The sequence below is a fragment of the Beta vulgaris genome, chromosome 3, assembly GCF_026745355.1.
Source record: "Beta vulgaris subsp. vulgaris cultivar EL10 chromosome 3, EL10.2, whole genome shotgun sequence".
In the NCBI taxonomy this organism is placed as follows: domain Eukaryota; kingdom Viridiplantae; phylum Streptophyta; class Magnoliopsida; order Caryophyllales; family Amaranthaceae; genus Beta; species Beta vulgaris.
In genome coordinates, this window is record NC_079204.1 from 11,647,631 (window position 1) to 11,661,316 (window position 13,686).

A 13,686-nucleotide genomic window follows, 5' to 3' on the forward strand; every position below is an offset into this window, starting at 1 on the left:
CTGAATTTTAGAGAGAGGAAAATTGTATTGTAATTCATTAACTACAATTATTACAACCTCAGCTATATATATATATATATATACAACTAAATGAAAAAGAGAAACAGTAGTAACTAACTCTTGATGAGCTGTACAAGTTTGTTATTACATATAACAGAATTGCTGAGCTGGCTTAGTCTGTTAGAGCTGAAGGTTGTTGCTTCAGTGCTGCTGATGCTTTGCTGATATTTGCAAGCTGCTGATGCTTTACTGATGCTTACAATCTGCTTGCATATCTTCAACACTATAAATGTAATAGTACAGTATAACATCAGTTGCTTGTAGCATATACATGTAACTGGGTATAATTAATTTGATTTATCAATGATGCTTAACTTAGACCGATTGAATTTTGTTGTGGTGACCTTTTTATCAGTAAGTCATAAAGAGTTACATAGTTACAAGTTAAAAAAGCTAAAAAAAAAAAAAAGGAAACTGAAAAAGTGAAAAGAACAAAGAAAGATGTAAAAAATTAAACAAAAATATATTGAACCAAATTAGCACATTGATAGTAGTCTTTTCAGGTCCTTTTGTCATATTCTTGAAACATCAATCACTACATCAACAATCAACCAATCAATCACGATTCATGCCAATAGAGTACAACTACTATATTTATTTACTCCAGAAATTACACGCGCAATTCATAAATTACAAGCGGAATCAAAATGATAAAGAAGATCGGATAAAAAATAGTACACAGACTATGTCTCCTAAAAGAGTTCAAACCCGTCACCCGTCACCCGTTTTAATTGGAGAACAATATTCCTAAAAGCTTTGACGTATTCCTCAAGCAAGCAATACAATGCAATGGTATATGGTACATGACATGGGATATATTTCGGACACTTTAATTTCAATAACGGGTTTAGACATCAAAACTACTTATCAACACAAAAAACCAAGAAAATCTTTGCGTTCTAAAGCCCACTATTACGACTTTGTACTTACATTGATATCTTCCAAAGTTATCCCATAAAAAACTTAGAATTAAATTCAGCCAATTAACATATGAACATGCATGCACCGCTGCCTTAGCTTTATCACACAACCTTTGCAAGTCGCACAATTAGCGCGCCTCCCACGCCTAACTCCAATTCTCTTCTACCCCAACTTGTTCGTTTTCGTCATTTCTATCCCTTTCTCTTCACTCTCTCTATCTCCCCACTTTTTTACGCTTAATTTCTAAGAAAACAATCTCTATATCTATAAATGCTGCAAATTAATACATTGGTACAAAAGATTAATACATTACTTATAAAAAGGATCATTATATTCGAGAACAAATAACAACGACGACGACGAAAATGGCTAGTTGGAATGCTTGGATGGCGTTAGTTTTAATGGGAATAATGTTGGCTGAGATGGCAGCAAACTCAGAAGCAGCATCGCGCCCTAATTATGGAGATGCACTATCAAAGAGCATATTGTTCTTTGAAGGACAAAGATCAGGGAAGTTGCCACCTTCTCAACGAATGACTTGGCGCAAAGATTCTGCTCTTCGCGATGGAATTCAAATGGGTGTGAGTAAATCCTTTTTACATGGAACATTTAAAAGTCTTTCGATATTACTATCAGTTTTCAGTTTTTGGTCTTTATGACTCCTTATAGTCTTTTATAAATTTTTATTTGCCAATAAGGAGTTTTCCCAATATCTAGTCGTTTTCATAATATTTTGATAGTTTGTCTACTTAGTTTTTTATTTATATATTTGAATTTTTTTGGGTGATAATAACAATACTTTCACCGAAGACACCTAAATTATAGCCTACTCTAAATTCCCCTACTCCCCCTTAATATAATATAATGAGAATTGAGCCTGTAACATGTGGATGGAAGATGAAAAAACTTACATAATACCCTTTTATTTAATAATTAATTTTTCTCGTATTACTTAGCTACACCTAGCTATGTTAACACCTTTTAAAAACATGTCATAATTTTACTCTACAACGAATATGAGCATGTTGATACCCGAGTAATGCTCGGTCAGTTTTACTAATGAAAATAAAGGAAAAAGTCCTAAAATTCTTTAAAAGTCTAGTTTACAATGTAATATTAAAATAAAGGAAAAAGTCCTATAAATTCTTTAAAAGTCTAGTTTCATATGTTTATTAGTCAAGGCGGTGTATGAACTCGAGAGAAGTGATAATATAGAAAAATATATATAATGAGAGCGAGAAAGGCTATGGGTATATTTATTTTTTCGATGAGAGAATAATTTATTCTATTAGGTACACATCTTGATGTTTATTTTTTGAGGAAATACAAGACAATCATTTTAGCTTAGCTAGGATGAAATGGTTTGTTCACATGTTTTTTTTACTAGAACTTCAATTCTCTCGTACTCCTTACATGATCTTGATATCATACTTCAGATTCAACATCCCAAAATTGGCATTATAAAACAGGTAGACTTAGTAGGAGGGTATTATGATGCTGGTGACAATGTAAAATTCAACTTCCCTATGGCATTCACCACAACCATGCTAGCTTGGAGTGTGGCAGATTTCAAGCCCTTCTTTGGCTCTGAACTCCCGCACGCCCTCGACGCGATCCAATGGGCCACGGACTACTTGTTGAAATGCACCAGTGTTCCAGGTTTCGTGGTTGCTCAAGTAGGAGATGGTTTTGCAGATCACAATTGTTGGGAGAGGCCAGAAGATATGGACACCCCTCGAACCCCCTTTGCTGTTAGCAGAAAGTATCCAGGCTCTGAACTTTCTGCTGAAATTGCTGCTGCATTGGCTGCTTCTTCCATCGTCTTAAGGTCTTCTAATCGTACTTATGCCGCACGTCTTCTTAGCCGCGCCAAAACGGTATGCTCTATCACTCTATCTCAACACTTTGTTTAGGCCATGTTCATTTCAATCAACTTAAAAAGAAATTATCATTGATCAGCTAAACTCACTTTGAACAATCACTTTGAACAACACTAGAAAATAAACAAAAATCAGTTTGTATCAGTAAAAATCAGTTTCGATAGTCAATGTTCAATTAATTTCAGGCAATAATAATAAGGTGAAGTGAACACGACCTTATAGTTTAATTTGAACTAGTTTTAAGTACGACAAACTTGATGTACTTGTGTTATAAACTTCACTTGACTCATAATTATCTTCGTGTATACTATTTTGGCACGTCTTATTGACATAATACAATAGAGAAATTCCAATTTCTATACTTGTAGTATTAATATTATTGAAAATGGTGTTATAATGCCTTTTAAAAATTGTATGTATCAGGTGTTTAATTTTGCAAATACATACCAAGGCTCTTACAATGACAGTCTTGGACCTTGGGTCTGTTCCTTTTACTGCTCTTTCAGTGGTTATCAGGTAATCTGAAAACAAAAGTTCTCTACTAATATAATTATATAATATATAGTAGTCCATAATCACCATGAAGATTTTAATGATGGATGGATGATTAATTACGGCAGGATGAATTAATCTGGGCAGCAGCTTGGATATTCAGGGCATCAAAATTACCATATTACTCAAGTTATGTCCTAGATAACTTGTACAAACTAGATCCACCTTATAACGGAGGTAGCTTTGCAGAATTTGGATGGGATACTAAGCATGCTGGCATTAACGTACTTGTTTCCAAGGCAAGTACTTGTATTATTTTAACCATTTTATGTCTAACTATCCACTCGCCTAGATTAGCTTAGTGGTTGTAAGGCCCTCCTCCCACCCGTGTGACAGAGGTTCGATTTTCACCTCTTGTATCAATTTCCCCCCTTCCTTGCAAGGGAATTCTCCTTATCTTAAAAAAAAAAAAATACTCACCTATCTAGTAGACAATAATAAATTGTGAATATCTCTATTATATAAGGGAAGGGGGAGCAACGGTGTCCTTTTTTGAAACGCCTATTTTGCCCCCCCTTCTCTTTCTAAATTACAAAAGGAATGTCAAAATCAAAATACCAAGAAAATAAATTTACAACACTCACTCACAAATCACTTAAAAGAAGAAACTTTAAAATCACCCATACAATTGAGAAAATCATGTTATAAAAATCACGCAAATCACTCAAATAATCAGGAAACTTTATTAAAACTTAAAATTAATATACAAACTAAAACTAATAACTAGAACGTCAATACATACAAAAACATTTACAAAAATTTACTTACAAATCACTATTCTCAAGAACCATTCACAATTAATGGTGGGTCATGATAAAAAATAGAGGTGTATTTGTAGTGAAATCAGAATTTAGAAATTAGACAAGGAAAAAAATTATTTACTTTTTTATACTGTTTCCTATATATAATGAAACTTTTACATATATTTGGACGTATTTTTTTCTATTATATAATAGCGATAATTATCAAGGTAAAAAGGTTTATATAAAATATCATTCAAGAATTAAAGTACAACATATCTCTATTATATAAGGGAAGGGGGAACTATGGTGTCCCGAATGAAGAGACTATCTTACCCCTTCCCATTCTAAATTACAAATTCACTTACAAATCAAAGGGGTTCAAACAAAAATATCAAAAATATAATTATAATATCACTCACAAGTCAATAAAATCATAAAATTGCATAATTTACGTTATGCAAATCACTAAAATGAGAAAACTTTACAAAAATTAAAAATTCACTTACAAACTACAAACCGAAAAAATTGACTTGAAATCAAATTGTCTACTTTCTTTACAATTTATGAAGTACTGTACTTAATTCAAAAATCAACTAAAAAATTATAATATTAGAAATCATAAATAAATTCAAAAAAATTTCTATTTTATTCAGAGAATTTAACTTTGAAAAGTAAAAAAAAAAAAAAAAAAAAAAATGGTGAGAGACTTAAGTGACAGAAACTAAACCAATCAAATTTTGCAACTAATAATAATTATACTTCGTATGTCTAATGTTCAAATTTTGACTCTTATACCGAAGAAAATTGAGTTTCTGTTCAAAAAAATTCAAGCACGCATCGCGTGCAAAAAATTCTAGTAGGACTAATATTATAAGTAGTGATGGCCACTGGTGCGAGGTGGGCGGGCAGAACCGTGGGCCGTAGTGGGCTGGGTTGAGATTTCACGACCCAGGACCGGACCGTGAAATTCATGGGTTGTGCGGGCTGGTGCGCGGGCTGAAAAATCTTGGCCCACACCGGTCTGTTACCGATTTTCACGGTTCGTGGATCTGGTGGGCTGGATCGGACTGACGGGTCAGCATGAGATTTTTTTTTCAAAATTATTTAATCATTGAAATTATTCATTATTGTTACATAAAATCTTTACAATGAATTAAAAATATATACAATAATATTAATGAATAATTTCATTATTTTTAAATTTGATTGAATTATAATATATGCAAATTGATTAAAATATATACAATTTGATTAAAATATACACAATTTGGTTCAATATTTACTTGGATTGGGCTGGTCTGGTTCATGGGTCGGGTTGGACCGATTTCATGGTCCGGACTGAACGGTTTTAGTTGTGGGCTTTAGTGGGCAGGGCTCACGAAATCTGGCCCAAAGTGGGCTTTAGTGGGCCGGGCTCACGAAATCTGGCCCACAGTTCACCCACCAATTTCACGGTTCAAGGTGGGCTGGACCGGACTTTTTGCTAGCCCGACCCACATAGCCCACGAGGTGGGCTGGGTTGAATTGGCCCGCACTGTTGACCATCTCTAATTATAAGTTATTTAGCAAGTATTTGGTCAATGTCCATGGTCATAAAATTAGTATACATATTACTACTTTAGTGGGAGGTATCGAAATCATAGATAATTATGAAGAAAATTAAAAGACACGTTTGAGGATGAAATAATATTATTATAGACATTGATATATGATTTTGTTTACAAAATTTCATGTAATTCATTACCATTATCATATAGTTCTCGCCACAAACTACACAAGTTGCACATATATCTCAGTTTACCTAAAGAGTGTCTTTTTGTACAATAATTATATATGTATGACACTTAATCTTTTGCTTTGGTTTTGTTATGGTGCGCAGTTAGGATTTGCTAACCATCTTCAGCCTAATCCATTCCTAACTAATGCTGACAAATTTGTATGCTCAGTGTTGCCCGAATCTCCAACCAAATTTGTTTCATATAGCCCAGGTATGTTGCATCTATATACTTGTGTAAAAACTTCATACCAAATTACTCCCTTTATCAAACCTTACAAATATTATCCATTCATAAAATACTTGTTTTATTTATTTATGAAAGTGTGAAATAGTATACACATCACACAAAGTGTTATTGTAATGCCTCGTATATTGTATTTTAACGTACTTCTATGTTGATGTTCTTTTTACTTTTTATTGTAAATTTTTAGGTGGACTTTTGTTCAAAGATGGTGGAAGTAACATGCAACACTCTACAACTCTTTCATTTTTACTTTTGGTTTATGCCCGTTATACTAGTACTATAAAAAGGACAATCCGTTGTGGAAATGTTATTGCAAAACCCTCGAGACTTGCCCAACTTGCAAAACGTCAGGTGGTTAAAGCTAAATCTTTATCGATTAAAATTAATTTTCACAAAAATGTTTATACTTCCTTTGTTTCAATCTAGTTGTGACACTTTCTATTTTAAAAAGATTTCAGTTTAGTTGTTACACTTTCATTTTAGGTAATAACATCTTTTTATCTCTCTCGTATCGCATGAGACTCCTTTCTTTTCTTTGTCTATCTCTCTCCTCTCCAAAAATTGCCTAAAAATCCGTGATTTTAAAAGTACCACAACTAAATTAAAACGAAAGAAGTATACTGAAGACAACAAACAAGTAATCATTGGAAATAACAATCTTTATAAGACACATGCCAAACTAACCTGTAGTCGAATAATTGAATTTAAAGTCAGAATTTACCTAATAGAACAAAGTCTAATGCAGGTGGACTACATACTTGGAGACAATCCACTAAATATGTCATACATGGTGGGATTTGGCAGAAAATACCCTCAAAGAATACATCATAGAGCCTCATCTTTGCCTTCTATTGATGTGCATCCTGAAAACATTGAATGCCAAGGAGGAACGTCCTATTTCTTCAGTAGTAACCCTAATCCTAATGTTTTGGTAGGTGCTATTGTTGGAGGACCAGGCATTAATGACAAATATTCTGATAGTCGAGCTGATTTTCCTCACTCAGAACCAGCTACATACATCAATGCACCTCTTGTAGGGCTTTTGGCTTTTTATAACACACACTAATTCCTCTTGATATGTTGGTATAGTCATATTATTTGTATATATTTGATTCCTTGATTAACTTTTTATTTTTTCAATTCAAATTTGTAACCTTTTAGCTCACATGTTTTTATAATGTAGTAGAATTTACTACATAATGTGATTTCACATGTAACCATTAAGCATCAACAAGTGTACAAGTGTCGGAATAATTGTGTGTTAACCTGTTATAGGTTAACCTGACATTCAATATATATAGTGTTTACAATACAGACCTATAACAATGAAAGTATCATTCTACCATTTACAATATAATATTACCCCTTTACATATAATATTATCCAATACACCCCTCAATCTTTACGAGGTGAAACAACGGATAGATTGGTACGATGTTTAGTAAACAAATCAGTAGATAGACCTTTAGTAAAAATGTCTGCAACATGAGATTGTGTAGGAACATGTCGAACAATAAGATCTCCCTTGGCAACCATTTCTCGAACAAAGTGATAGTCAACATCGATATGTTTGCTACGATCATGATGAACTGGATTAGCAGTGAGATAAGTAGCAGAGACATTGTCGCAATAGACAATCACAGGACGACGGAGAAAGTGGCCAATGTCAGCTAGAAGTTGCTTGAGCCAAATAGTTTCTGCAGCTGTGTAGGCAACTGCCCTATATTCAGCTTCAGTGGAGGATTTGGAGACAGTAGGTTGCTTTTTAGAACGCCAGGAAATAATATTCTTCCCAAGAAAAACAGCATAACCAGTAGTAGAACGTCGTGTGTCAGGACATCCGGCCCAATCTGCATCAGAATAGGCAATAACAACAGTAGGAGAACTGCTGCTATATAAATAAAGTCCATAATCTAGAGTGCCCTGCAGATATCTGAAAATTCTTTTCACAGCATGAAGGTGAGTAGTACGAGGAGCATGCATAAACTGGGACACCATATTAACAGCATAAGCAATATCAGGACGAGTCATAGTTAAGTACTGCAATGCACCAACCATACTACGATAATCTGTGGGATCAGCAAGAAGTTCTCCATCAAGCAGAGACAATGTTACTCTAGAGACAACAAGAGTGGTAACTGGTTTAACAGTATGCAGATGGAATTTACGAAGTAAATCAGAAACATATTTATGTGATAGTCAGCTTAGGTGACTTGCTGCTCTTGACAGATTCTAGCTCCTTCCTGAGGTTGTCAATAGTCTGCTGAGTTTCAGACTGGGTGCGGCGAAGATCTTCCTGAGCCTTCAGCAAGGCAGCTTTCATCGCTTCGGCAGAATCGTCAGCCATGTTTTAGAATGAAATGAAGGTGTTTTCTTTTGAGATTTCAATGAGAGTTTAGCTGTAGTTTCCCACGGTGGGCGCCAAACTGTTTATGCCAAATTCTGATCAGGCAGAACTTAGCTGAGGATCTACAGCTAATGAAGATGTAGCAAGAAACAATAATGAATGCTAGCTACTAAAATAAACAATTGCAAGACAAAGACAAGACACCAAGAAATGGTGACGCGGAAAACCCCAAGAAAAGGGTAAAAACCGCGGGTAGCAATGAGACTACCAATCCACTATGTATGAAGATTACAGCTTACAGCTTGTGCTAAGTACACTTGGGAATATGTAAAGCAAAAAGAGTGTTTGAATGTAATTGATATGAATGAACTGCCCTTTCCCAATACTTTTGCTTCTATTTATATCCCTACATTTATTAGAACGTTGCCTTCTATGTAAACGTTACACAACTAACTCCTAATAAAATGCCACGACCTCCTAATATCATCGAGTATCTTCTCTTCTATTCAACAACCACTTCCGCCCTACTTCTTAGGCACAAAAACGTTTATTTGACTTGGTCTTGATTATCCCTTGATGAATTTGTCTTCGGATTTATGGTAAGTTTGCTGAAGCTGCTAACTGATGCTTTATAGCTGAACTCGAGTCCGGATCCTCTAGAGTTTTAGGAAAACTCTACAAGGTGGAGTTGTATCTGAGCCATACATTTTAAAATCAAGGGCTCATATTGGTGGAAGAAAAAGATTTAGGGGTGGATTTTGATGAGATAAAATAGGGGGAATTTTGAAAAGAGAATATATGAGCCATTGATTTTTTATCTGATGGTTGATATTGCTCAAACTCTACTTTGTAGAGTTATTTTACAACTCTAGAGGATCCAAACACGCTGAACTCCAGGTAGTCACGCCAGCCAACGAACCTGCACAATTCAGCTTAGGTAGAATTTTTAGGACATAACAGTGCAGGCGGAGGGTAAGGTTGGAGGAATGGGGCACCGTATGGGCGTTGGAGATTCAATGAAGGCTGCAGTGCACTGGGTGGCATGGACGACGAAACAGGTGGATGTGAAACTGCAGGTGAAGAAGAATGGGGATTGTGAAAGATAGCAGGTATTGCTTCTGTAAGTTGAATCAGGAACTTCATGATGATGAATTAAATGAACAGGAGGAGCTGATGCGGCCACAGAAGGAGCAGGTATCAGACTGGAACTGCCTATCAGTGCCAATAGCTCACCGATCGAAAGGATGATATGCTTGCACTGGCTGTCCTGAATTAAAAATATTGAAAAAGTTTGAGATAGAACTGATCTCAGTAACACCAGATCCATTAACGGAAGCTTATGACGATTCATGTATTGAACTCACTTTTGTTAGATACTACTGACTCTGAACAACTTCTTGTATAATTATCCTGTTAAAGAGATCAGCAACCACCTCGCATTCAGGTGTATTATAAAACCATATGCCATTAACTTCTTGGTCAACATTTTTGTATAACAGATAAGGAACTTGAACGTCAAATTCGAAATTCCCACAGAGATTCTCCACAAGATTTTCTGTATTTCTTTGATTCATCACAATGAACTGATGCCAAGGATCTTTATTCCTCTTAACAACAAAGAGTGATCCCTCAACATCCTTGCGACTCCATTGATTTTGACCCATGCTAAACTCGTACAAGGCGACATGAGCAGCAGTGAGAACAATATCTTGAATGCAAGGATCAAATCGTTGAAGAACAGTGAGATTGATATGTTTTGTGATTTGTTGATCTAAATTTGGCATAAGTTTAACACTTTGAGGCATCGTTGTTCGAATTCGATAAACAAACCAACCCTAAAAATTTAGGGGAAATAGAGAGAAAAAGAAAGAGAGTGAGTGAAGATCTAGGAACTAGGAAGGAATGGCAGAAACTTAATAATATTAATAATCATAATAATTAATGATAATAATGATAATTAATAATTATTATTTTATATTATTTGTATTAATATATTAATACTTGATGATGATATATAATAACAATAATATCTAAGAAGTAAATTAATATTACTATTTTAATAATTAGATTTAATAATATAAAAATATTTAGTAATAAAAATAATGATTGGGTTGGACCGCAAAAAGTACATCATAAACCGTCTTGACGCGATTTGATTGGTTTATGGGCTAAAATAAGTGGGTTTATTTGTGATTTGACCTAAATCATGTTCCTCCTAATAATAATAGTAATAATAATGAGTAAATCTATAATAAACAAAATAATATATAGAAACAACAACAACAACAACAACAACAACAACAACAACAATAATAATAATAATAATAATAATAATAATAATAATAATAATAATAATAATAATAATAATAATAATACTTAACAGTAATGATATATATTTAAATAATAATAATGATAATAATAATAATAATAAAAATAATAATAATATTTAACAAAATGGTTATAAAAGAATGAAGCTGAACTGAACTGAACTGAAGAGAGCTGAACTGAACTGAACTGAACTGAAGAGAGTTGAACTGAACTGAACTGAAGATAAGTTGGGGAGAGCAGGCCCTTTGGCAAGGTGATGAGCTACAGCATTCCCATCCCGCCTTACATGCGAAAAACTAATAACATTAAACCACGAACAAAGACTAACAATATCACCAAGAATAGCATCCAAATCCGAGTGAAACAAAGCTGCCGAGGATAAGCGAGATACAAGCACCTGGGCATCTGATTCAATAATCACCTCCTTCAAGCCATGATGCTTCGCCCAAAGAACCGCCATGAATATTGCTTTGGCCTCAGCTACATCGGGTGGCCACCACGCCCTGGTTCTGCGAACAGCCGAAAAAATAACGTCCCCCTTATTATCACGGGCCACCGCCCCCAAACCAACATTGTATAAGAATATCCGCATTTACCTTCACCAACCCGCCTGGAGGAGCGCCCCATTTGTTAGGACTAGGCGTGACTTGCTTTCGAGAGCCTGCGTAGATACGGTTTGCATAGGAGGCATATTCCTCAACTTGTCGAGCAACTCGCTGAGCAATCACTTCGAGAGGTGTGCGAACATTCTCGAAAACGAACTTGTTTCTTTCACTCCATAAGTTCCACGCGAGGAAGCAACCACGCTGCACCATTTTTGCGTCCATCTCGCCCCAACTAACCAGAAGCTCATAGAAATCAGTGTCCTCTCCATCACCCAACAACGCTGCACATCCACACTCCACCCAGATTTGTCTAAACCGCACACAGCCCATCAATGCATGAAACACAGTTTCATCACTACTGCGGCACCAAGGACAAGGCGCCTCCTCAATGATATGGCGAGCTTTAAGAGCAGCACGTACAGGTAAGGAATTGGTACACAATCGCCACATGAAATGTCTAGCCTTTGGAGAAATCTCAAGCTTCCACAAATTCACCCATGCCAAGTGAAAATCATCTAAGTTACCACCCTTACCCAACATGTAGGCTGTTTTAACAGTATATCGACCGTCCTTCGAATACGCCCACATAAAGCCATCACTACCACACCTACTGCTAAGGGGAATCGAAAATATACAATTTTGGTCCCTCTCAGTAAAATGTTGTTCGATCACATCACAGCGCCATTCCATCCTTTCATAATCAATGAGGTCCCCTACCACCTTCAGATTCTCACACCTATCACTTTCAATAAACCTCCCCCTATCATCACCCACCCAAGGATCCTGCCATATGTCAATATTCTGCCCATTTCCCACTCTACACATTAGACCTTCCTTCACCAAACTTTTCGCACTCCAGATACTTCTCCAGGAAAAGCTATTCGAGTGCCCTAAGCGTGCTTCCAACACATTCCCATGGGAGTAATATTTCGCACTAAAAACCCAACTAAGAAGGGAGGCTTTATGCTGAACTAGCCTCCACACTTGTCTCCCCAAGAGAGCATCATTAAAGACCTCCAAATCCTTGAAGCCCATACCACCCAAGCACTTGGGTTTGCACAATTTATCCCAACTCAACCAATGCATCTTCCTCTCATCTCCACTACCACCCCACCAGAAACGGGCCATGGCAGATTTAAACTCATGAATGATGGCAACAGGGAATTTATATACTCCCATAAGGTATGTAGGAAAGGCTTGAATAACAGCTTTGATCAACACTTCCTTCCTTGCTCGCGACAATAGTTTTTCCTTCCAACCCCTCAACTTTTTTCACATACGATCTAGCAGATCGCGGTCAGTTGTTATATTATCTAATAACAAGATTAAGAAGTCGGTGATAAAGAAACAAACCCTAAAAATTTAGGGGAAATAGAGGAGAGAGAAAGAGAAAGAGAAAGAGTGAAGATCTAGGAAGGAATGGCAGAAAGATGGCAGTTGTTTGTTTCCAATGAGCTTTCTCTTGCTATACAATATCTAGGAAGGAATGGCAGAAAGATGGCAGTTGTTTTGTGCTTTGTTGATCTAGATTGAGATGTTGAGCTTGAACTTTACCACCGACTTCTTAATTACATCACTTGTATTTATAGCATATTAGCATGCTAAACCAACATACTCTTCCTACTTCTATGAACTAGATAGTTCTAGGTACATGCTTCTAGATTTCCTCCTACTAGATATTTCCATTGTCTTCTCTAGACTACATTCTTCTGAATTTTTCAAAATTAATATCATCAACAAGAAAGTGACTCCTTATATCTTAATAAACTCTCTATCCGCGAATTAGTAGAAGCACCAATCTTTTTCCCACCAAAACAAGAAAGTCTCCCTTATACATGATAAACTAAAAAAAGCTCAAGAGAAAAAAATACAAATCTATATCAATATCTATATAATCTATACAAATATATTAAAAGGCCTGCGAAAATAAGAAAATGTGTCATGTGGTGCTCTCCCTATGGTTTTTTAGTTCATGTAATCCATGTAGAATAAAAAAATTAAGAAATTGCATACTATAGGGTTTGATCCCAAGACCTCAAATACATATACTAAAGTTTTAACCACAAGGCTAAATTATATTTAGTGTTATTATCATAAAGTATTATATTAATAAATGAGATTTTTCCTTACCTGGGGCATAGCCCGAGCCTAATAACTGAGTTTTTAGTTCATGTAATTCATGTACAGTAAAAAAATTAAGAAATTGCATAGTATATGATTTGATCACGA

General features: G+C 35.5%; 1 protein-coding gene and 1 pseudogene across 1 annotated transcript; one reads left to right on the forward strand and one right to left on the reverse strand.

The window, feature by feature from the left end:
- The first annotated feature begins 1,303 nt into the window (after positions 1-1,303).
- LOC104888682 (endoglucanase 8) lies at positions 1,304-7,417 on the forward strand. Its single transcript, XM_057393579.1, has 7 exons — positions 1,304-1,562; positions 2,418-2,858; positions 3,285-3,377; positions 3,482-3,652; positions 6,036-6,144; positions 6,365-6,528; positions 6,923-7,417. The coding sequence occupies exons 1-7, from the start codon at positions 1,347-1,349 to the stop codon at positions 7,241-7,243; spliced, it is 1,515 nt and encodes a 504-aa protein (XP_057249562.1). The 5' UTR covers positions 1,304-1,346; the 3' UTR covers positions 7,244-7,417.
- A 1,992-nt stretch (positions 7,418-9,409) lies between these two features.
- LOC130590696 (mRNA-decapping enzyme-like protein) lies at positions 9,410-10,410 on the reverse strand (annotated as a pseudogene).
- Positions 10,411-13,686: the final 3,276 nt, after the last annotated feature.

What these genes read in the sequence shown, in the direction of transcription:
- LOC104888682 (XM_057393579.1), top strand. Translation starts at nt 1,347, where the DNA reads ATGGCTAGTTGGAATGCTTGGATGGCGTTAGTTTTAATGGGAATAATG. An exon ending in GCTCTTTCAGTGGTTATCAG is followed by an intron (nt 3,378 to 3,481) that starts GTAATCTGAAAA and finishes TAATTACGGCAG; the next exon opens with GATGAATTAATCTGGGCAGC. An exon ending in CCCAACTTGCAAAACGTCAG is followed by an intron (nt 6,529 to 6,922) that starts GTGGTTAAAGCT and finishes AGTCTAATGCAG; the next exon opens with GTGGACTACATACTTGGAGA.